Source organism: Gasterosteus aculeatus, chromosome 11, assembly GCF_964276395.1.
Source record: "Gasterosteus aculeatus chromosome 11, fGasAcu3.hap1.1, whole genome shotgun sequence".
In the NCBI taxonomy this organism is placed as follows: Eukaryota; Metazoa; Chordata; class Actinopteri; order Perciformes; family Gasterosteidae; genus Gasterosteus; species Gasterosteus aculeatus.
In genome coordinates, this window is record NC_135699.1 from 5,448,416 (window position 1) to 5,472,360 (window position 23,945).

Genomic DNA, 23,945 nt, shown 5'->3' on the forward strand with positions numbered 1-23,945 from the left:
GAGAAAGATTTGCGTGCGCGCGTGCAATTTGTTATCTTAAATCAATTTTTCATATTAATTGAAAAACGGCAGAAATATGTTGGTCTCTAAATATGATTATGCAATTTCCCTATGTTTGAAAACCGGGTTGCCAAAACATCATTGGATGAGGTGGTATAAATAAAAACTCTTTTATCTTGAAAAATATTTTTCAATATTCGATTCCAGGTGTGATGAAATTAAAACTTTGTGACATTCCAGAATAAATGAAAAGAAGACACATGGAACATTTGAAGCCATTTTTTTTAAGTGTTCATCACACCGAGCGCGGAATGCACCGATCCAGGAACAGCTCACCCCGCAGTCTATGGCTGAAAACGGTACAGAGCAGGCCGCAGCACCGACCCAGAGTCAGATTTAACCCAGCATAATCCCGCGCGAGGAGATATCGCGATGGTTCCGCGCGGTGACGACATTTCCTGCGTGTCCTGTGATTTTTTGAAACGGTCCAATGAACGGAGGCGGCCGGATGCTTTTGCTCGAACGGTCCAATCAGGTGGTTTTGTTGCAGGAATTTAAAGCTCCGTGCGGCATTTTCCGGATACCACATCCACTTGAGCGAGGATTAGGTAAGCGCGTGTCAAACGCCCGCACGGTCATACTCAAATTAACGCCGTGTTATTGAATTTGGCGGCGTTTTGACGGTTTTTCCCTGTTGGTGGTGACCGCATTGTGAACCTCGCTGAGCTGTTGGCAGGTTTATTTGAGCGTCAAAGCGACGGCGTGACGTGTTTGTCATCGGCGCGGGCTACTTGTACGTTAGCTAACATCTTAAAACCCTCTTTGTCCGCAGAAATAACTCCGCACGACACGAGGTTTCGCTGCCGCTTCGTCTCCTGGTCGCTTGAAACAATGTCTGAGAACGTGGAACGTCTGAACAAGTTCAAGAACAAAGGCAAAGATGCCAACGTGAGTACTTCGTTGCGTCATGGCGGCTTCGTGTGGCGCCAGTTGCACTTAAAAAAAAAAGGAAGTTAAAAGTTGACTTTGCCTCAAACGAACGCAGGAGCTGCGCCGCAGGAGGGTGGAGGTGAACGTGGAGCTCCGCAAGGCGAAGAAAGATGACCAGATGTTCAAGAGGAGAAATGTGTCTGCGTTTCCCGACGAGGCGACTTCTCCTCTACAGGAAAGGACTCAGAACTGCCTGGTATGCCTCCTTGTTTACATTTATTTTTGTTTGATTCTTTTGAACCGTTTATTTTACATAAAGGTGCACACCACTTACACATATAAAGCGTTGAGGCTTTTTATGGCTTCATCAGTGTATAAATAGACACCTGTGTTTTTTTTAAATCACAACATCTACTGGCCAGTGTTCAAGCAACACAGACCCCACCCTCAAAATACTTGGTTAAAACCAACTCCTAATATGTCTATCGGGGATATTTGGCCAGAACACGTTAGATAATCCAAACTCATTGTTCCCCTTCGGCAGGCCGCCAGACAGTGGACCGTTGAAGAGATCGTCTCTGGTGTGAACGGCAGCGACGTTGAGTCCCAGCTTCAGGCTACGCAGGCTGCCAGGTTAGTGACTATTTAATAACTAGCGCTATCTTAACTATTCACTACTCCCATGGTGACTGACTTTTACCGTACTGCCCGACTGCAGGAAGCTCCTGTCTCGTGACAAGAACCCCCCCATCAACCAGATGATCAGTGCCGGCCTGATCCCCAAGTTTGTCTCCTTCCTGGGGCTGGTCGACTGTCCTCCGATCCAGTTTGAGGCCTCGTGGGCTCTGACCAACATCGCCTCTGGGACATGTGACCAGACCGCTGCGGTGGTGGAGGGCGGGGCCATCCCCGCCTTCATCAGCCTGGTCACCTCGCAGCACCAGCACATCAGCGAGCAAGCGGTGTGGGCCCTTGGAAACATTGCAGGTAACTGGTGATGTTTGTTTATAGAATTTGTCTGGGTTTTCTCGCCACTACTTGGCTGGACGCAAAGTCCTGTAAATGCATTTGTCTTGTAGGTGACGGGTCGGCTCTCAGAGACCGGGTCATTAAACATGGCGCTGTGGCCCCTCTGCTCAGTCTGCTGGCAGTCCCTGACCTGTCTGCATTCAGTGTAAGCATCTCATTCATCCCCCCCTCTGCCCACTAGAGGGTGCTCCAACGCAACCAGCGTGCCGCCTCATCTCAAACTAACACCAGCCCATCTCCTCTACTTTATTTCCTTTGCAGACTGGCTACATGCGGAATGTCACATGGACGCTGTCTAACCTCTGTCGCAACAAGAACCCCTCCCCCCCTATGACCGCGGTACAACAGATCCTACCAGCTCTGGTTCGCCTGCTGCACCATGATGACCGGGAGGTGTTGGCCGACGCGTGTTGGGCAGTTTCCTACCTGACCGATGGCTCTAATGACCGCATCGAGGTGATGGTCCAGACTGGATTGATTCCTCGCCTGGTGAATCTGCTGGGCTTTGAAGAGCTGCCCGTCGTTGTACGTATACAATTCTTCCAGCATGTGCATCTGTGTGCCACATCTGTGGGTTCTTGCAGGCCAAAGAATGACATCCCCTCTTATCCCCCCCTCCCTCTCAGACGCCAGCGCTGCGTGCCATCGGCAACATTGTGACTGGCACAGATGAGCAGACCCAGGCGGTGCTGAATGCCGGGGCCCTGTCCATGTTCCCCCGGCTCCTGTGCCACAAGAAGGCCAACATTCAGAAGGAGGCCGCCTGGACTCTGTCCAACATCACAGCAGGGAAAGACGGCCAAATCCAGGAGGTCATCGACGCAGGCCTCGTACCTTACCTGGTCAACACACTGGTGGAGGTATGTTCGTCTTTGATTGTGTTTGCGCGTTAGCGAGTAAGTCAACACCATGTCAGTCTTAACGTTTTATGTCTGTGGCTCATCATTCTCTTGTCCTTTCTTTGCAGGGTGATTACAAAACTCAGAAGGAGGCAGTGTGGGCAGTTACAAACTTCACCAGTGGGGGCACCGTTGAGCAGGTGGTTTACCTCGTACAAGCCAATGTGCTTGAGCCTCTCCTGAATCTCCTCTCCTCTAAGGACAGTAAAATTGTTCTCGTCATCTTGGATGCCATTACAAATATCTTCATGGTGAGTACTTTCATGGAGGAATACAGATGTGCGTTATCTGTTTTGACGGCTTTGAGTGTAATGGTCCTTGCAGGGATTGAAATGAGTCTATTCTGTGTTTTCCTACCAGGCCGGGGACAAAATTGGAGAGTCAGACAAGCTGGGTCTAATGGTGGAAGAATGCGGCGGACTGGACAAGATTGAGGCGCTGCAGTCTCATGAGAATGAGATGATCTACAAAGCATCCCTCAATCTGATTGAGAAATACTTCTCTGACGAGGTAAGTCGCTTTTTTAAAAATAACTCATTAACTTTTTGTACGCGTTTTTTATTGCATACTTTTGTTTTCTGTTCATTAAAGGACGAGGTGGTGCAGAGTGTGGTTCCAGAAGCTACGGATGACGGTTATGCATTTAATATCAGTGAAAACCAGAACTCTTTCAACTTCTAGATTACCAGTCTAATACTTCTCAAGTTTACTGTCTGTTTCTACTGTTTGTCTTTTCTTCATGTAATTGTTCTTTTGTATGTATTGTACATACCTTTTAATGTGGAAAAATAACATGATTGTAAATAAAGTTGTCGGATCATGTGTTGTGTATATTTTTTATTTTTCCCTGTTAAGTCTACTTTATTGCTTCATTCAAAGTATATTCTAAACAAACAAGATAGTATTTTCAATGGCTTTGGATTTACAGGAGCATCTCTGTAAATCCAAACTTTGTCTTGATTTTTTTTATTTCCTTACTCAAATGTTTTTATAGTTGAGCTTTCTTGGTGAGTGAGCCCATCCAACTGATTTGTAGGCATTTTATGACTAGTAACCACCAATAATGTGCATGCAATAAACACAAAGCACTTTACCTTTTTGAGTAACCTTAATGCTTCATACCCGCAATAATGACATTGTCTTGGAAAACTGGTAAGTTTCAGAATGTGGACGTGCACTTTCTTTTAATGTCTGACAATTTCATATTCGTGGTGGCTCCTTTAGTATTAAACATGTTGGTTCACTGTCAGTATTACGGTTCAATCCACTGTAAATTAGTTGAATCTGATAGGCTCAATTTCCTTTTTATATTCCAAAGAGCCCACTATTGTGACCGGTGTCTGTCAGACTTCTCTAGCTTCTGTACTAAAAGTCCTAAATTGTCATCAAACATGTAAATCTGTACTTACTGAAGCCATCAAAGTGGAAAGCCCATCGCCAGCCCGAGGACAACACTGAGGCCAGTGTGTGAATAACCGAGGTGCCACATGTTGGAGACCCCCCTCCCCTATGACGTCGTGGTCACCGGACAGCTCCCAGCAGCAGCCTCCTGGAGCGGATCCTCACCGGAGGCTCAACAGTTCAGCTGTGCGCGCGCGGCGAGGAGGACCGAGGCTGCGCTCGAGGATGTGAAGACTGACCCCGCGTCGCAAGCGTCGCCCCGGCTGCCCGCCCTCCGAGTCTCCCCCCCGGGAGCTGCCAGTCGTAGTAAATGCACTTTGCTACGCTCGCGATTTCGTTATTTTTTTTTTTGTTTGTAATTGTGAGCGATCGCTATGGCAGTGCGGTTCACATCCGGGCCACAATGCCGTGACTCCATTATTGTCTAAAACTGGCGGAGAGCTTGATAAACCTTATTTTTTTTACTGCTAGCCACACATTTTTATTACGAGTGGTGGAGGCTGGAACCGGGAGGAGATGTCTAACCAAGGAGCCCGGCGGAACGGCCCTGTGAAGCTGCGACTAACAGGTAGCTAGCAATGCTTCTAACCCCCCAAGTATGTTCCTAGACAAACTAGCTAGGAGGATGCGTGTATTTGCTGGATGGGATCGTTCCCATGGGCCATGGAGTTGGCTTTCCGCCGGTTCTTCACCCTTGTGTTCCCACGATTTTGTCAATGGCAGCGATGCATTTTAAGTATTAGCGTTCATTATTTTCTCAGTACAAACTGATACCGGAGGACTGACCGACATACGCGGCTGATTTGGGATATTATGGTTCTTGGACATAGTCCCGACCCAGTGGCTGTCGCCAGTAACCACCACCAGCCATAACACGGGTCCCAAAGTATTCTAGCTAATGTATTGTGCTGCTCTGGCATTTTAAATAGTTGCTATAACTTTAAAGGGACCCAAACGCGTGATAACGTCTCGCACGTCCTCCCAAACCCACACACCATAGACACACAATGACAACACCAGAGAGCTCTCCCACTAACGCTGTCACGCCGCTGTGCCGACACACCGGCTCGGGCAAAGTTGGCTAGCCGACGTTAGCTTAGCCGGCTAGCGCCAAATGAAGCCTTGACGCGAGGAACCATCCTCGGTTGAGATGATGGTTCAGCTCCACAGGTCACCGGTCTGTGTCCCACAGCCGCCCGCTGACCGACAGACAGATGCCTCCTTTGATTGACATTGTGGTTCAAGCCGGTCTCCAATGAGTTGTGACTGCATCCTCTTTAAAAAAAGAACATTCTGCTCTGAGCTCAGACTTGTACAGCATTTTTCCTCCTCCCCAACTCAGCTGTTTGGACTGTGTCTTTTTAGATAAAAGCAGCACACACACAAGTTTAAACGGGAGCCCACTGTTTGACTGGGAGACAGCTGCACTTTTTCGATGTGTATCCAGAGACGGACCAGAAACCAATTCCAGGCATTTTCTTCTGTTTGGAGTGCTCACAAATATATAATTGAGCCAGTGCTGTTTCTGATATGATAAGTGGGAACGGCGAGGAGGGATGACGATGAGCTGGAGATGCGAGACGGCCAAGGACATTTATAAATATATATACATAGTCTGAAGTCGTTCATGGGACAATATGGAATAAGGTGAATTGTACAGAGGGAAAAAATAGGTACCCATCATTCGTGGGATTCATTTTACGTGATGTACAAAGCGTATTTGCAGTGCAAGTTGGAAGAGTAAAAGTTCGCAGCTTGTTGGTTTGCCATCGCCGCCGCCGTCTCCCAGTGGAATGCTGAGACAAACAGCGAGACCACAGACCACCTGCTCCAAAAATGACACAATTTCCCCCTGTGCACGATGTTCTCTCTGTACAGCAGGCTGATTAGACTGCTGCATGGGGAGCCATGGGCCCAGAGAGGGTCCTTGCCACATTGTAGTCCCACGTTGTCATCTGCAGTCGTGTGTCTTCTCTTCTTCTTTTTTTTTGACACCAGGCTGCAGATGAGTTTGTTTCCTGGCAGGATGTGAATGATGAGCTGCTACATTTAAACAGACCCGTGGCTGTTTGTGCTGTAAGCGTCTCTGAACTTGCTTACAACCCCCCCACACCCCCACACTCCCCTCTTGTCCATTTGCACCAGACGTTGCAGATGTTTGCCATCTATAAAACTGGAAAAACACGGCAAGCGGGCTGCTAAAACTAACACTCGGGGTGAAAATTGCCCCTTGACGACCCAAGACGTGTTTCCATTAGGCGGCTCGGCGGATCGCTCCGAAATGACGTGACACAAACAGCTAATGGCACGACACTCACCATCCGCCCGGCCACAAGTTGCATCATTGCGGCCCGGCTCGTTGCTTTTGGTCTAATCATTCGTGAGTCCCGTCGCACGCGGGCGTCATTCGCACCGCTTCCCGTGCAGCCGTAGATTTAACGGCGCCAGCTGAATGCCGAGTCACACCGCTCCCTCTCATCTGATCGCAGGAGTGGGAACGCGTCCTTTTCCATCCGTCACATCGGACTCCTTGAAAAGTCGAGTCATTGACGTTCTGTCAAGAGACGTGCGACGGAATAATATAATAGCTGATGGTTGATGGATTTTCTGCTCCGCTTTCGGATTCTTGACGTTTGTCTGCTCCTTTTTGTGTCTCAGTCAGGAGCTTACGTGTGACTCTGTTGAGCATGTGGTTTGCTCATCTGAATTCTTTGGCGCGGCGCAGACCAGCGAGGAGAGCTATCTCGGAGGGATTCCCCACAACTCCCCATTTGCATTCCCACCTCTTCCTCTGCGTCGGCCCGGTTCTTTCCGACTGTAAGCCTAAAGTAGACACCACCCTCGCGAACCAAGCTTCAAGGCGCTCACTGATTCTTTCTGTGTCCCTGGCCGTCTCTCTCTTTGTGTCGTTCTACAGGATCAGAGCAGGATTTCGTCTTTTTGTTTTTGATGAAATATTTCCTCTTCTTTCAGCTTGTTAGTGGACTGGCAGTTATATCGACACAGATGCTGCTTGAGAATAGAGCAGACTTATTTTGAAGATGCAACAAAGGCCCTGGGGGGGGGGTCACACTGGCCCCTGTGTGGGGCTTTCAGTGAAAGGCTTAGGTCTGTCAGCTTGGTCTGACTAGTCTACAGATTAAGGGTGGGAGGTGGGGGGGGTGTCTTTGGCTGATGGGAAATCAAAGAAGAAACCCCCCACAGCTGGGTACAGATGGGGCTTTGGTTCCTCCATGTGGTTCTCAGGCCGAGCCGTGGTTGTATGGAAGCGATTTGGGTTTTCAGACGGGATTCACGGTAAAACACAGCGGTGAACCTTTCGCTCCAGCAGCTCTCCACGGACGTGCGTTTGGAGCAAACGTTTTCGCTTTAACAAGATGTTAAAGAAAACGAGAGGAAAAAAACTGCGGGATCTTCTGTGTGTGAAGGATTCAATCATCGCCTTTTGTAGACATTTTCCTTCCCAGTCTTCTTTAATTTCAAACTGTTCAATCAATGAATTGACTGGCCGGAGTGGGCTTTCCTGTTGCTCCAGCTGCTGTCCCATGAGCAGAAAGCCCTATTGCGGTGTCTCCGCCTCACCCGCCGCCAGCAACAGCCCTGAGGAGACCAGATGTGGCAGGGGGAGAGCGGCTAGACCCGGACCCAACACTTGTGAGGAGCAGAACAGCCCAGACCCCCCTCTGATCCCCTTTGACACTCCCCTTTTGATAATAAAGTGAAGAAATCCAGTCACTCGGCGGGACGTCCCGCATGTTGCTCGTATTGCCGAGCTCCCAGGGGTTCTGTTGGTGTGGTTTGGTGAGCTTGGCTCTTCCGGCCTGAGCAGAGCTGCTTTGTAAACAACCGATGATATTTTCCGGTCCGTGCACATCCTGTTTCTGTTGGAGCCTGAGAGAATGCCCATCTCTCTGTTTACAGCAGGGTTCGCCCAACCAGGGCCACTTCGTCCAGAGGTTGTAGCTGTAATGATACATGAAAAAAATCCATTGAATCCACATGTTGAGTAAATAATGGTAAATGGTTGAAGGTGTTAGCTGAAAATGAACGGATGATTCAGGACTGCAGAATATGCAATCAGCTGGTCCCGTGAGAAGAGGAAGCTGGTTCTGACTCACCAGCGGCTGATGACTGAACCATTGTGATGGATTAATGCCAGCATTCAAAATGTGTAACATCAGTGCAATGAATTTCATCTAACTACAAATAAATACAGTGAGATACCAATTCCAACCTTTTGTTCTGTTGTTTCCAGCCTCCTGTTGCTCTAAAAGAGCAACCAAACGCCTTGCTTTTTTTCATCTGCGTTTTTTGTAGCCGGTACGCCAGAGGCCGTGGTAAATAAAAGATCCCAAAGAATTGAAGTTAGTACGGTGTATTCAGCCAGGACGCCTCCAGCAGGGCCGTCGGAGGGCAAAGACTGCAGCCGGCGAGTCTTTGGCTTTGGAGACGTGCTAATCCTCCCGGGTGGTTTGGGAAAGTCCTTCTTCAAAGGCCTGTTAACCTGTCTGCGGCGGTTAATGGGTCAGAACTGGATTAGCAGTGAGTGTGAGTGCGGGGAACTCATTCTTGTTATCCCATCTCACAACCTGGCAGTTCTTCGTGCGTCTCGGGCTCTTGTTATTTCTCGCCTATTTCCCAAACTACTTCCCAAACTGCCTTTGAAGTTACAAACTCCACCCGTGGCTACTTTTTTCTATATATATATATTCATTGCAGGCGACTGCATGCATATCCAATGTCTGGCTAGAACCCAGTTAGTCTGCAGTAAACCAAGGACATTTAAAGTTAGCGTGTATCGCATGATACGAAGAAAACCTGCACTGTGTGATAATGTGAAGGCTGCATATGGGAAAGGGTTCTGTAACCGCTATCATTGACTCCAGAGGGAGTTTCAAAAAGTCTTGAAAAACAAAGAGTCTGTGGGAGTGGAGTTTATCGGCCTGCTCAGACGTCGTTGTGATGTGCACCATCGAGTCCTTTGGTGTCAATGTAGTGGAAGGCACCCTCAAAAGTCACAGGGACTTTGCAGCAATGCCCAAACGCCGCGGAGAGGCGATTTTTCAAGCCGCGCTGGCTGCTCTGTGTGATTAGTATGTCAATATAAGGAGAAGTTGACTAGCAACAGACTAGTTTACTCTCTTCACACCTACTGTCCAAAGGCGCCACGACATCCAGTTGGAAGGTCAGCTCAACCTCCGGGTCCCACCATAGGTTCAAGGATTCTGTCCTGGTGTGCGTCCCTCCATGGATACGCCTCCCCAGACTGTCACTGACCCACCAAAAAGAAGCTGAACAATGTTGCAGGAAGCATAGCGTTCTCCTCGGCCTCTCCAGACCATTTCACGTCTATCACAGGTGCTCAGGGCGAACCTGCTCTTTTCTGTGAAGAGCACCAGTGGCAGACATGCCAATTCTGGTGTCACATATTTTTTGTGTGTGTATATTTTATTCTTGATGGAATGAAAGCTATGAGACCTTTGCGTCGCTCGGACGACGTACAGCAAATGGAGAGCTGGAGGTCGCCTATCAGAATGGGGCGGGTTTTGTTCCTTTCCTTTTCAACTCCCGAAAAGAATGCAAGAAATGGAGCCGCTTGAACCAGCTGGTCCTATAGAACTATTTTCTTTTGTTATCGTACTGGTCCCTTTTTCCTCTGATTCGCGGGTATTAGGCTGGTTTCCCCAGCTGGTCATTTATTTTATCGGGGGTGTCTATGATTATTGGCGTCTCCCAGCCGTGTGGCCGGGTGAGATCCCTCAGAAGGTTTTGCGCACAGTGCAATCGGCTCTGACAAATAACCCACATCCCGTGCGACGGTCGGTTCAACCGCTCGGTGCCGAGCCATCTGATGAAGGACGGTAACCTGAGAACAAGCCTCCGACGTGAGGCGCCCCGCTCCACAGCCGGACGAACACGGGTTGATGCAATTAACGCCAACTAACCTCAAACAGATGGAGGGGGTGCGAAAGCCGCAAGACGGCAACAGCTGACTGAAGGCGTCCCCATCCGTGCCTTGGCCCTGGCGTTTGAACAGCTCCTCCGGAGGAGACGAGATCGTAGGAGAGATGTTTATGTTCACACTGGATCACGTTTCAAATGGACAAGTCGGACAAATACACCACAGGATTCCCGACTAGTCCCAAAATATATATATATATATATATATGTATCTGACTGCACATGCATAGAGATGTGATATTTCAACACTCTTGGACCAAAGAATCCAAAATATGTCTGGGGGCCCGCGGGTAGTCCCTATCAATTGTAAGCAGGACATTCTTTAGGAAAACGATCCAGAAGTGTGAGAGCCAGACTGGTGACGGCTCTCACACTGTAATTTTCTGTTACTTCTTTCATTATTAGAGGCGCAGCGCTCAAAGTACTAATTAACTGCCCAGAGCTTAAGGCCACATCAGTGTTCTGGTGGAGATGAATTTTGATGCCACCTTGGTTTCCCACGCATGAATGAAGCCATTGTTCGGCCTTCAGATGAATTAAGAAACAAAGCTACGGCTTGTGATTTCTTTTTTTTTTTCTTTTTTATTCCATCTCAAAGGTCATGTTTGAAGGTCCATATTTTGGGTCAGTCCATATGTTAATACGGCATTTGGCAGATCCCACAGCTTTGATGACATTTGTCTGGACCCCCACGTTAAAAATAACCGCCCCCTGGCGAGCAGAGCTGTGAGAGATGATTTCATTGCAGCCAGGCTAAATTTGGGTCAGACGTGATGACGCGTGTCCTCCAGACGTGCTGTCATCTGATTTAAACATGAGCTGCAGCACGAAAGCCGTGTCCGTGTATAACCATGTGCACCTGCACATGGCGGCATTCTGGTCACGCTTCTTGATCAAGAGTCCAACATTTGGTTTGAGCGAGTTTTCAGTGCTGGTTCCTGTTGATCGTTGCCGAGGATGATGATGGAGGATGGCGCAGGAGAGGTTGTGGATATAAAAGCTTCATCTTTTAGCCGCCTGTTGTTCTAAACTACGTCCAGAACAACGGCTCATTGTGTTTAGTTCTTTTTCAATGACAAATGAGATAATTAGTCGGTTGACAGATCATCAATTCATAGTTCTTCAAGTTAAAGAAAAGTGAAGAAAAGATGCCAAACATTCTCAGCTAATTTGACGTTCTGCTGCCTTCTTTGGATTTTACACATTTGGTTGAACTTCAGACATTACGAGTTGTCTTTACGGTTGTGATGGTTAGAGTGAAGAACACATCAGCCGATATTTCTAAGGAATTTAACTGTATTGGCGTCCATACTCTCAGGAAACAGCTGCAGAAAGTGCAGCTGTGATCTCCGATTGCAGCAGGATTGCTTTCCTGATCCCCCAAAACGCCAAGGGGGGGGGACAGAACCGGGAGGTAATGATGTAACACACCGCCTCCACCTGAAGGAGTGAAATCATTCCTAGAAACGCCTCAGCGAAGAGCCATTACCGGCATGCCACTGGATTCCTGTCAAATAAGTTGGTGCTGTCCCAACATCCCCACCCCTTCTCCATCCAGGCCTTCCTCTGGTCTCCTCCATTACATCAGAGAGGGGCCGAACGGAGCAAAGAAGCTCAGGGAGTCGAGCAGCCACCGTAAAAAAAACACTCCGGGTCCCGGCCTGCGGCCATGCGAGCTTACCGAAGCGCCGACGTCTGCTCGACTTCGCTCGTCTGGACGACTCTCCGTTTGGAACGACGCGGCGCACAGAAGTTGAAAGAGAGGGCGAACGCCCTGCGGCAGGAATGCCGCGAGGAGTCGCCGCGAGGAGTCGCCGCCACAGCGCGGTTTCCCACTATTTGCCGGCCAAAAATAGTTGGGGTGGACTCGGCTATTATGCAATTACCTTGGAGTGTATCGCGCAGGGAAAAAGGTGACGTACGGTGGCTGAAATGTTCTCGCGCCGCAGCTGTTGCCAGCCCCTTTCCTTTCACGGGTGAATGTGTGTGATGAGTTTCCCCTCATGTGCTCAAACAAGGGAGATGAAGTCCTCACGTCACCTTGAGAGAATCTGTTGTATGAGTTGAGTTTGCATGATTTTGTTTTTATTGAAAGAGTCCAGATTAAATGACAGGTGTGTCCTGCAGACCGTGACCGGTAAAGGGTCACGTGTTTGGTCCCGCTTGAAAGATTTTTAATGATGTCATTATGGATGAGGCTGCTGATTGATCATATCATCATTGTCATATTGTTCATAAAATGGCACAAACATGTGCTTGTTGTTTTGTTCCTTTCACCAACAGTCCAAATATAATGTGTTATCCCGCAAGATCTCTACTTCACTAACCAAAGTATTTTTATTTCCCACATCATCATGCCATTTTGAGCATTATTTTCCATCTTTTTCGTCATATTAATGATCATGTCGTCCAACTCTGTCATCAATCGCGTGACCGCCGGGGCTCTAATCTAGTTTCGCAGATTCCACTCGACCGTCCCCCGGCTGTCCGTCCCGTCGGGGTTTGTCCCCGTTCAGCCCAGAGTCATCTGTCACCGAGCGCCATTGAATCTCCACCGTATGAAAGCGTATTTTGGCCGCGCCGCTGTAAACCAATCCCAAACTAAACCCAACTTCGCGGATGTGTCTTTCTCTTGGCCCGCCGCCCAGAGATCAGCGCCGTCGTCCTCGCCGGTCCGTGTGACCGCGTGTTTCTCGAGGACCCTCCTTGCTTCTCCAGCAGGAGCTGGTGATGGATGATGATAGATGGCTTCCCTCCAACGCCATGGAAGGGTGGGGGGGCAAGATGCGTGTCTTCTGTCCTCTTTTTTTTCCCTTTACGGTGAGTCTGTGCAACAGACGTCCCCCGACGTCCTTTAGCGCCAGTGTGTAACAGGAGTCCCGGGATCGTCTGTGTCCGTCGCGGGGATTGTTTGTTAATACGTTTTGCCGGTGGCTTCCTCCTCGCTCAGATTGCTCTTCCTCTTGTCGAGGACACGTGGGGGAAGGACATGGAGCATGTCTTTGAATGACTTTTTTTTTAACGTGGAAAGCAGGGATCAGTCCGGTCAGTTTGTTGAAATGTACCTTCTCTGTTTTCCTCTCACTAGGAAAATGATGCAGAAGGAGATTTCCTTACTCTTTTTTTTTCCATCTCTATTTTATGAATCCTGGAAATTGCAGGTCCCTTTAGAGTTATTTGAAGATTTTCCTGGCAGTTGGTAGTTCCAGGCTCACTCTGCCGCCAACGACTCTAATACCTGCGTTATGTGGCCAGAAGGAATCTTATCAGATTTTCATACTACATAAGTGAATTTGCTGAGATATAAAAAGCCCGAGATGGGGTGTCTACAAATCAATCTGCCCGAAACCACATTTCCACGGTTGGCCCGTGAAGAGTCGGACTCTGTTGAAATCCTACCCCGCTCCCTCACTGCATTCTGCCTGACTGCGGTTAAGGGCCGAGGCTAAGTGGTGTCGCCAGGTCTTTAAAAAGCATCCCACTTTTGTCATGAATGGGAGTAGCTCGCGCGGCAGCCTCTGTGGCTGACGCTCCGAAACCGGCCCTGTAACGACATGCAGTCGTAGCGCAGTCTGTTTGTGGCACCCGGGGACGACCAGCGAGACAGAGGGTTTTTTTTTCCAGGGGTTTGTTATTTGGTGTCAGCTTTCGTGAGATGGCGAGGGTTTTGCTGCACTTCCGCTCGCTTACATCGTCCCCGGAGACGGAAGGCGATATTAAAGCAACCGGAAGCTCAGTGTTTCCCACAGGACTGAGGCCCTTGGTTTCTTTGGGCATAGTTTGTTCATCTACAAATTGAAATTGAAAAGTGGGCCTAATTTCCTTCCTGTGCCGGACTGCTTGTCTGTAACGTTGCAGCGAAGCTCCAGCAGGAGCCTGCAGGACCAGACATCAGCAAGCGCGGCTGTCACGGCAGAAGGATCCGTGATTAGCAGGACGGTTAGAGTGGATCCGCCAGTACAGCCATCGGCACTTGTCATTCAAGGTCCCCCCCTCTAAGGTTTCAAGTCTCCCGGAGGTCGGGAAGGAGGAGGCCTTTTGTTTATAGGAGAACAATGCTGTGCATGAGACCGCACGGCCCCCGGGCCTGCAGTCAAAACAGGGCAGTCAGACGAGCCGTCAGACACGCAGAGGAAAGGTTGGGGGGCCTTGAGGGGGGGGGGAGTGTTCCCAGAAGATGTGTGTGTCAGACTGTCTGGCGGGTCGGGTCAGCGCACTCGACTGGAGGAACCAGGTGGACAGGAAGGGAGGTTCGGATCGGGGTCAACCTGAGCTGGCGGGGTTGAAGATTCCACGCAAGGAGAAGAGCGGCTGATACCCCCCCCCCCCTAATAATAGGTCACGTTTCCAGACAGATTTGACGAAAACAGACCCCCTCCACACCCCCTAAGCGATAGCTACCATGGCAACGTCCCCCACCCCCCCTCCCCTTCGCTCTAGACGTCACGTGACCTCTCCCTCCCCAGGTGTTTGGCTTGCGTCTGGGCTGACTTCATTGATTCGCCTGCACAGTGGGGCTCTTTGTGTGGTCGCTTGTGAGAAACCGGGTCTGTCCGTCCCCCCCCCAAACCCCCACCCCACAGGTGGAGAACTTTGCCCGTTAGTGTCTCGGCTTCTTCCTGCACGGACGGAGCGAAAAAAAACAGCTGAAAACCAGTAGTGATTTATAGAGGTTTTTTAGCTTTGTCTGCTGTCGTCAGGGGGGGGCAGTAATGTGGAAAGCCATTTGGCTAATAAAATGCAGACAGCACACAGACACACAAACACACAACACCCTTTGCTCCTTCTGTGAGCGGCCAGGTTTTATTTCCACTCAGTCAGCGACTAGTCTCCTAGTATTTGAATCGTTAAGTAGATGTGCGTTAAAAAGTCCCCCGTCCCCTTCTTCTGTGCTCCTGTTGAACTTTCGTGGCCGTTTTGCTCATTTATCCTATGAAGTTAACGTTAACAAGAGTCTTGTTTCTTTCTGAAAGTGTGTGGAAATAGCGGCGATATGGATGAGAACAACACAACCCTAACCCATTGACAAATTCAGGGAGCCTAAAATCTGACTGTAGATGGAGGCCCGTAATGCTGGTGCCTTTTGTTTATTGTCTTTATTTATTTTTTTCATGTCCACGGCCGTCTCAGAGCTGCAGGAGGCTGTGCGACTGGAATGAGAAACGCAGGCGACACAGAGAGACCCTTCTCTCGGCTTCGTCTCGATACTCGTTGTCGCTATGGCGACGGAGGATTTTAGATGGGCGGAGGTGATACACGCGGGGTAGGAGTGAGGGGGGGGGGATTTCTTTCCGGACTGTGTGTGAGTGTCTGTCGTTATTGTGACCGAGAAGGAGGAAGTTTGATAATATAAATATTTTTCGAGGCCTGTGGGATAAAATGATATTTCAGGACGTTACCGTAGACCGCAGTAAATTATAATTCAATTTCACTTCTAACATTGCTTATTGTTGATGTTGTCACGCTGTTTGTACTATGACACATTGTGCCCCGATATTAATTGTGAAAGATTTTGGAAAAATGGGTTTGTGCCGACGTGGTTCGAGCATCATTTTGCAGGGTTGATTGTGTGTGTGTGTCTTGACGTTGGTGTATCCCTTCCTTTTTTAAGGTATGGAGAGAGGGAGCACGTAATTACATTTGTCTGTGTGTGTGTGTTTGTGTGTGTGTGTGTGTGTCTTGTCCAATAACGACCAATAAAACACAAATGTACGATGCTGTCCTGTAGGTGCACGCTCGCCCTCTTCCATTTCCCAGGGAAGGCTTTTGGCACCGCAACCCCCTTTCCCATAATCATTTTGGTGCCTTCTGTGTGTGAGGCCATTAGTCAACCATTAATCTCCATCTATTGATGAAATTCTGAAAAGCTTTTGTATCAGGGAACAAAATGTAATGGACGTTAATTCATGTTGGGTCATGCTAGACTTGTCCTTTTGCTTTTGATTTAAATGTTTTCATCATCAGATAAAATAGACCCTTCTCCTTTCATTGTTTCTTTAACTTTCCGCTCTCCTGGCTGCGCGGCCTATGTTCAGATCATCAATTCAGATCATCCTGCTTTAAGTCAAAAACAACATCCTCAGTGAATTTCACAAGCTGGAGGTGCAATTGGGGATTTAGATTCATGCAGACCAATGGAGAAGAGAAGAGGAAGCAGCGACCTCCATCAAACCAAACAGTTTCACAGCAGGGGGACGTGGCGGCCCTCCACAACCCGCAGAATCAGCCGCTCGGCCTTGGGGAGTCAGAGGGGGGGAATCAGGGGAAGTGTACATTGTAAATCGCATCTCCACCGAGCAGGAACCTCAGTGCCGAGAAATGAAGCCCACAAGGTGTAAAGGGGGGGAGAACTGCAGTTCCTTAAAAGGCCACTTGAGGCTTGCTCCTAAAGCGAGTCGATCCCCGTATGCCCCCATGTTAAAATGCTCAACTTTACAGCAGAAATAAACACGTTAACAGCCTGGTACAAACCTATTTAGGATCTCTAGAGCTCATTTCCCCGCCCATGACGACTGTACGGGGGTGAAGACTACTTCTAAATTTGAGCATGGATATGATCTAAACTGTTTTCAGTCGTCGCATAACCCCCCCGGACTGTGGACTCTAAACTGAGCCACAGTTGAGCTCACGTAGCGCGTGTGAACCACCCTGCTGTAGTGCCTTCAATTAAACAGCTTGTATTCTTTGAGTGTCTTCCAGACGTAACGAACAATGTGACCTCCCCGAGCAAACGGATATTTTAGTCAGACTGCCACATAAAGCCGTCTCAGGAGGCCCACATACCTGCGGCTATCATGCCGCTGTGTGTTTTGTGTGCGTTTATAATGACACGGGTTTGTCCTTTTCAGAGGGTAAGGCTGCTGAGGTGGCGGCGCCAAGGTTTGCCTGCGACGCGCAAAGTCACAAACCAACGCTCCCACAGTGCTACATCATCATCATCATCATCATCTATGTATATCATCCTAGCATTTGTATAATGATGCTTTGTTTTCGGCGGCGGGTAACGACAGCCGCATCGTGACAGTTGGATCCTGAGCCTCAGCAACTCCTAATTGGCTTTCCCTGCCACCATTGTCCCCCTCCACCCCCCCCCCACACGTCCCGCTCCGGTGGGTTTCTCTCCATGTTCTGTCGCTGCTATCCGCCTCTTGTGGGAGCCAGGGAGCATAGTGCTCAATGTTTCCCCCCTCTTGAAGCACCATCAAGTCCCCGTTTTCTCAACATCACGAACGCATCGTAGAAAACTCAATGGCCGCCTGACACCTGTTGCCTTAATGTGCACGTGGAGGCGCACATGTTGTGCCTGATTATGAATTAGATAAGTGGAGTTGGAGTAGAGAATGAGTGGTCTTCTTTTTGTCCTCCCTTATCTCGTTTAATGGTGTTCCTTTGATTTAACACTCGTGTGTGTGTGTGTGTGTGTGTGTGTGTGTTCCACGCGGCTGAAACCGGTGATTTGTGTGTTTTACATTTTGCCCACACGTCTCTCATAGAGTCCGTCCTCTTCCCCCCACATGTTTCACGGTGAGCAAAACTTTGCGCTCAGACCTGAAGTGATCAGGATGATCTCTGACATGGTGTGTGTCTGAGTTTGTTTCTTATTGGAATGGAGGGTTGAATGTCCTAAGTCTGCCTCTATGGCTGTGCCTTCTCTGAGCTCTCTCCCCCTGCACAGGGTCGAACAACCGTTATTATTATTTCAACATTACCTAATGTTGATGTAGCTTGTTTTACACAACATAAAGGAAAGCATCAAAGCATCATTATCAAATATAGACACCACTTATCTTTGCTGCGGTCCATGAACTGACTCGTTGTTATGTCTGTACATCGAGCGCTGGAGCTCGACTAGCGCACCATTAAAGGTGTGAAAAGAGCTCTGGTGGCAGCATGACGCCTGTCACATGGCAGCATGACGCCTGTCACATGGCAGCATGACGCCTGTCACATGGCAGCTGCCATCTTCAGACAAGTCTGCTGTCATACAAACAAAGCCCTCCATGGCACGGCCAATGTTGTGTATGGGTGCAATTTGTTGGAAATATAATAAGACAATATTTTGGGAGTAGACTGATCTACTTCTGATTCACTGCTTATGAAAAGCTCTTAATATTTTTGGTGTAGTTACATTTAGATTCACTATGCTGAATAAGCTAAAAGTAAAATAGGAGAAACAATTCAAAAGTAGAAATAGACCAGATTAATTATATATTTTATTTCTGTTCTTTTTTAAATGAATACTCAGACTGTGACTGTAGCTCCAGACGTCCAGGTGTTGACGGAGCTTCTTTATCCGTCCACACATACACAGGGTGTACCGAGCCCCGCCTCATCACCACGGCAACCGCCTCCCTCATTAGGATCAATCCCAGGCTGCTTTTGGAAGTGGGAAGAGAGACCCAACCCCCCCTCTACCCTCTTCTCCCTAGCTCAAAGGCTACATTTTGAAATGACACTTTTTAGATTCAAGTATTTTTATAAGTGTGAATTTCTGTGAAGCTATAGCTAAGGAGTAGTTTACTTATTCTGGTTTGTGTTTTCTGCACCAAAGTTGGCTGTTTTTAATCCTACGTGATTTCTGAACGAGACCAATAATGTCCTGTAGCCAAACAATCACATCCCCACCACTTTTCTAACCTAAAATTCTCAAGTAAAAAAACAACTGCTTTTCATTTTAATGTTAAATTAACACTAAACTATTTCTTTCTTTCTCTCTCTTTTTCAGTCCTGTGTGCCAAAAACCTGGTGAAGAAGGACTTCTTCCGTAAGTATCTGAAAGTCACAACGGTTAATGATCAACTTGTGTTTGTGAGTATATGACACGCGATATGAAGTTGTGCCGCTGAATTTCTTGAACGGCACAATAGGATCCAACAACGATGGATGGTTTTGGAAGCAGGGATTTTGTCCACATTGTTACTTTAACTTCATTCAATTCATACATACTCAATGGTAACGTTTTGCAAAGAGTCATTAAGATGCACTGAATGCATTTTACATTGACGACATCCGTGTCATTGCAGCCACTTTGCATTAGAACACCCAGTTAATTTTCCCCACCAACGACTTTGTAACAGTCGTGTGTTGCGAGTGTTTGGGTGTGTTTGGGTCAGGCTGTCATGGTGAGCGAGCATGTAAAGGCCTTTTGCTCGCTCAGGTGGTTTCTGCGGTGCCCATTCCTGCCATTCCAGCGCGTTGGAGCTGAGCAAACACTCAGTGAGGGAGTTGCTGGAGAGCAGCACTGAAACCGTAGACATCTGTGTGAACTGCATCCATTATGTGCTCGTCTGTTTTGTCAATATGTAGAATAGTTTGGGTGAGTCATTTTGTGTCTAATAATGTAAAACGGCCCAAAGCAGACGCCTTTCCACAAAGCTGTAAGCCAGCTGTTGGCCAGCTGTTGGCCAGCGTCTGGAGGTTGGTATTCGTCCTGATAACCCAGTAATCATTCACTGACTAAGATCTTTCTTCGTTTTTCATTACAACAGATAAAATAAACAAGAGTTGTCTTTGGTAACCATTTTGTGGAAAGTGGCGAGGCGAATTAAGTTGTTTTACCGTGTGTTTAAAAGCACTACTAAGAGGCCAATTGTCCCGCGGCTGAACTACAGCGTTGGGGAGACCACCGCGTCGGTTGAATTCATCGCCATAGCACCACTGCGCTACGCTGTCATTTGATTTGTTGGATGTCGATGTGATTTTTCCCCCCTCTGTCTCCCCGCAGGCCTCCCTGATCCTTTTGCCAAAGTGGTTGTGGACGGCTCGGGGCAATGCCACTCCACAGACACTGTGAGGAACACACTCGACCCCAAGTGGAATCAACACTACGACCTGTGAGTCCCAGACACCAGCTCCTACCTCCCCGGAGCCTTAATCTGATCTAAACAGCAGTTTGAGGCCGCCACCCCTCCTGCTCGGGACCATTACTATGCTTTACAATTTTAACGTTGTTCTTTATTCAATCTCAATGAGTGAGCACACCAGGAAGCAGCGGGCTGTGCCATTAACAGCAACTAAACAGTAACAGATGTAAACAGCTCTTGCATCTGGCCTCTTGTCGATGTTATGTAATGATACAACTTCAGCACCAGCAACGACACTGTGACCGTCCCTGTGAGCCGTGTTCGGAGACACTGAAAAGCAATAGTATTTCCTCCCATCGACTGACACACTTGCATGTCCTGTTGCACTCACATTGCCCTTTTCCCCGGATGGTTTGTCCCTTAAAGGTAAAAAAAGGAGGATAAATAAAAGAGGCACGGTGCGTAAATGTAAATGAGAGAGTTTCCAGTATTCGCCCGGTGTTTATCCGACCGCCATGCGTAGCCAACGAGCGAGGCTGTTAAATTAGCAGCTCATGTCACATTTGACAAGAAGGGAAAAAGTCACGTGCGTATGGTCTGTGCGTATGGTCTGTGCGTATGGTCTGTGCGTCTGGTGTGTGCGTCTGGTGTGTGCGTCTGGAGTGTGCAAGGGGTCGATGGAGAGGAGAGCGCGGACTTGCGGCACCGATTTGTCCCGGCAGCGCCGCGGACTTAGCTGACTGCAGTCTATGTGCAAAGGGTCGGTGCTCCTTCGCCAGGTTAACGTCTTAGCGCCTCCTGCACCGTCTGTGGCAGCAGGACTCTCAGCCGATGTGTTTTATTAGAGGCTAGAAAGCCGTCTGGCCGGCTCACACTTGTTAACTGCAAACACCCGGCGTTCTGACTCCAGCGTGCTGCGTTAAAGCTGTTGGCAGGGACTCTTGTTTTTTCATTTTAATTGTGTATGATGATGTAAAAAGCGCGTTGCCGTGTGTGTTCGTGTGTCCGGGGGTCTAGCCACTCGCAGCCAGATAACTCGCCCGCGAACTGTGACCCTACAGCTTGGTTGCAGGATGCGGTCTGTCTGGCCGCCACGCCTCTCGTCCTGAATCACCAGCAACCACAGGATATGGTTGTAATTAATGAACCGTTGGCATAACAAAGACATACTTGTCAGTATTAATCGTTTTATGATTATAATTAATGTAATTATGTATTTTTTAGAGGAGCTTTACAGTGAGCGTATGGAGGCTCCCTTCAGCGGGCACTCAATTACTTTCAGCAAATTAGGAGTCCTCAAAATACATTGTACCTAACATATAGATATAAAATAATAATAAGATATTTACGCCCACACATCCACCCATTTACCTCACCATCTAAGCTGAATTGCTTTAGAAGTTCCCAGTTCAACAGAACCGCCAGTAATTGCTTCACTAGATCCTTAATGTCACTGTTTACTAGAATGACAGATCTTATGCTCCTCAATCAATTCAACAACATCAGCGCGCTGCGGTCCTGATAAGCCAACATCAGCGCCGGGTCTTCTCTTTGTTGCCGTAATGAACTGTTTTTCTTTTCCTTTGACCGTATGTTCTTGGCATGATAAAGCTGGTACAAACTGTGCCAAAGATGCCGCTCGTATGAATGCAGTCTGCCGTATAAAATGATGTATTTAAAAATCGCCCTTTTCCCCTTTTTATTGCAATTTTCCCATTGTCTCGTGCGCTTTGTGCATGTGCGTGTGTTCTATTGCCTATGACTGGTATTAAAAATGTTCGCCAGACTAATGAATTTTTACTGCGTGGAGGCCGATCCAGAGGACTGGGGTTTGGTTGCAATACTTCCCTCCCTTCACATCTGTCTGACTCTGCAGCGCTCGCTCACATCGCACCCCAGACAGGCGTTTGGCACGGACTCAAAATGTCCAGACGTCTTACTCACAGCCCCATTGTTTCATATCCCTTTTGGTAAGCAGCATGATAATTACAGTGGGATGCACTTCTGCGAACCGTTCAGAGGGTTCGTTTTTAGACTAAAGGAGGGAGGGGCCCCCCCCACAACCCTAGCAGATGTGCCACAACAGATTCACGTGGTGAGATGTTATTACACCCTTGTTCAAGAAGAAGAGGAGAGCATGGAGGAGGTAGGCATGTTTGTGTAGCCACAAAATCAACAAGACATGAGTCAAATCCAACAAGTTAATACTTTGTCCACACGCTTGTCACAGCGTAGCAAGCAACTTTAGTCCGCTCATTGTGTGTTACCCATTTTGCCATTAAAGCATGACGGAATTAGCACTCTAGCTAGCTGACTATGCACAACTAGCTACGATTAGTTACTGAAAATCCACATTGGCTCCGGCTTCCTGTCAGCTTGTTAGCACCGAGCATCTCAGCATGAGCATTAAGCGCAAAGCCGGCGTGTCTCTCATCCGCAGTGATTGACTGAGTGCTTCCTCTTGCCGAGCGACGCTTAGCCACGACGTCTTCAGTGAAGAACGTGGCCTCATGTAGGAAATCCCGTGATTATCCAGTCCATGTGAATACAGTATCGTTTGCAGTGTAGTCAACAAACTTCTCCTGAACAGCTTTAAGAATTATATTACAGCCCTCCATGTTCTACAGCATGATTGATGACTGTATTACCTTTTTCAATTAAGCTGGAATATCCAAAGCTTATCATTCATGCTCCTCATGTATTATATGTAGTATGATTCTAATTTAAAAAGCCTTTCCGCATGTTTTTTTGTCTTCCCATGGTTGCACCGTAGCTACATTTCACGTCATCTCCCCTAACTGCTTGTCTCTTTCTCCCGCTGTGCTACGAATAATGATTCACAGGGTCACAGTCTGCAGGTCTCTGTCTCATACGCAGACGCTCAGGTCAGATTCACAGGTTCACGCGCGCTGGCTGGAAAATCCCCCTCAGTCATCCCACTTTCCTTTTCCCCTTCCGCCTCCACGTCCCGTAATGGGTCACATGCTAAGCTCGGGAGACGTGCTGAGGACGACCTGAGCGAGACTCGTCAGCAGAGCTCTAAACCGCTTTAATATGATCAGCAATTATCTGTGAGCCATTATTGAATATTTCATCCTGTTTCCTCTGTGTCTTCCCTTTCAGATACATAGGAAAATCTGACTCCATCACCATCAGCGTGTGGAATCACAAGAAGATTCACAAGAAGCAAGGAGCCGGGTTCCTGGGCTGCGTCCGCCTCCTGTCCAACGCAATCAACCGCCTTAAAGACACCGGCTGTAAGTGTCAGTATTACTCCATTTCCTACTTACATTTTCAAATCTCTAAGCTGAATGGGATGGTCGCTGCTGATTAACAAAAGGAGCCACTTCCCCGCTGTTTATAAAAATATGAAAATCATTCAGTACGTCTGTCGAGCCTCTAGGATGCAAAGAGCGCATGTTGCCGATTAACCTTAAATCTATACTATTTAAACTATTGCTGATATTTATAATCTTTACATTCCGGCCACTGAAACGACAGCGAAGGCGGTGCATGCGATAGGGAGGGTGTGCTATGCAGCACAAGGTTGGCGGTTCGAATCCCGGCAGCTCCCTATGCCAAGTTGAAGTGTCCCTGAGCAAGACCCCTAACCCCCAATTACTCCACATAAAATGATGTCAAACCATGGGCGTTACGGATAAAAGTGACAGCTGCATGTATAGTAATGTCCTGTAAGTCAAAGTCATCATCGTATCTCATGAGATTCTCATATCTCATCATGATGACTTACAGGACCTGTTTTTCAGTGGCTGACGTGGGCTTCCATACATTAACCTACAACAGATGTAGATGGATTGTGATTCACTGCACTTGTATGTGTATTTCCACCACTTCATAAAATATATGTAACATGCAGTTGAAATACGGTAGTCTGCTATTATTGTAAATTGACAGCTTTAAC

The 23,945-nt window shown here is 48.0% G+C and overlaps 2 protein-coding genes across 3 annotated transcripts in view; both read left to right on the forward strand.

The window, feature by feature from the left end:
* Positions 1-238: 238 nt before the first annotated feature.
* Positions 239-3,680, forward strand: kpna2 (karyopherin alpha 2 (RAG cohort 1, importin alpha 1)). The gene is made up of 11 exons (XM_040190505.2): positions 239-608; positions 833-948; positions 1,046-1,186; positions 1,475-1,563; positions 1,649-1,917; positions 2,010-2,104; positions 2,221-2,484; positions 2,586-2,819; positions 2,927-3,109; positions 3,219-3,368; positions 3,450-3,680. Exons 1-11 carry the CDS (start codon positions 491-493, stop codon positions 3,537-3,539), a joined length of 1,749 nt encoding a protein of 582 aa, XP_040046439.2. The 5' UTR covers positions 239-490; the 3' UTR covers positions 3,540-3,680.
* A 621-nt stretch (positions 3,681-4,301) lies between these two features.
* smurf2 (SMAD specific E3 ubiquitin protein ligase 2) overlaps positions 4,302-23,945 on the forward strand; it is a 38,711-nt gene continuing 19,067 nt past the window's right edge. The window contains exons 1-4 of one of the 2 annotated variants that reach the window (XM_040190501.2): positions 4,302-4,827; positions 18,946-18,984; positions 19,945-20,053; positions 23,147-23,286. In XM_040190501.2, coding sequence (XP_040046435.1) covers positions 4,776-4,827; positions 18,946-18,984; positions 19,945-20,053; positions 23,147-23,286 — 340 coding nt within the window. In that variant the 5' untranslated portion in view covers positions 4,302-4,775. The remainder of the gene's footprint in view (positions 4,828-18,945; positions 18,985-19,944; positions 20,054-23,146; positions 23,287-23,945) is intronic. The other variant, XM_040190502.2, reaches the window with a different exon arrangement.

What these genes read in the sequence shown, in the direction of transcription:
- kpna2 (XM_040190505.2), top strand. Translation starts at nt 491, where the DNA reads ATGAACGGAGGCGGCCGGATGCTTTTGCTCGAACGGTCCAATCAGGTG. An exon ending in AAAGGACTCAGAACTGCCTG is followed by an intron (nt 1,187 to 1,474) that starts GTATGCCTCCTT and finishes CCCCTTCGGCAG; the next exon opens with GCCGCCAGACAGTGGACCGT. An exon ending in TTGAAGAGCTGCCCGTCGTT is followed by an intron (nt 2,485 to 2,585) that starts GTACGTATACAA and finishes CCTCCCTCTCAG; the next exon opens with ACGCCAGCGCTGCGTGCCAT.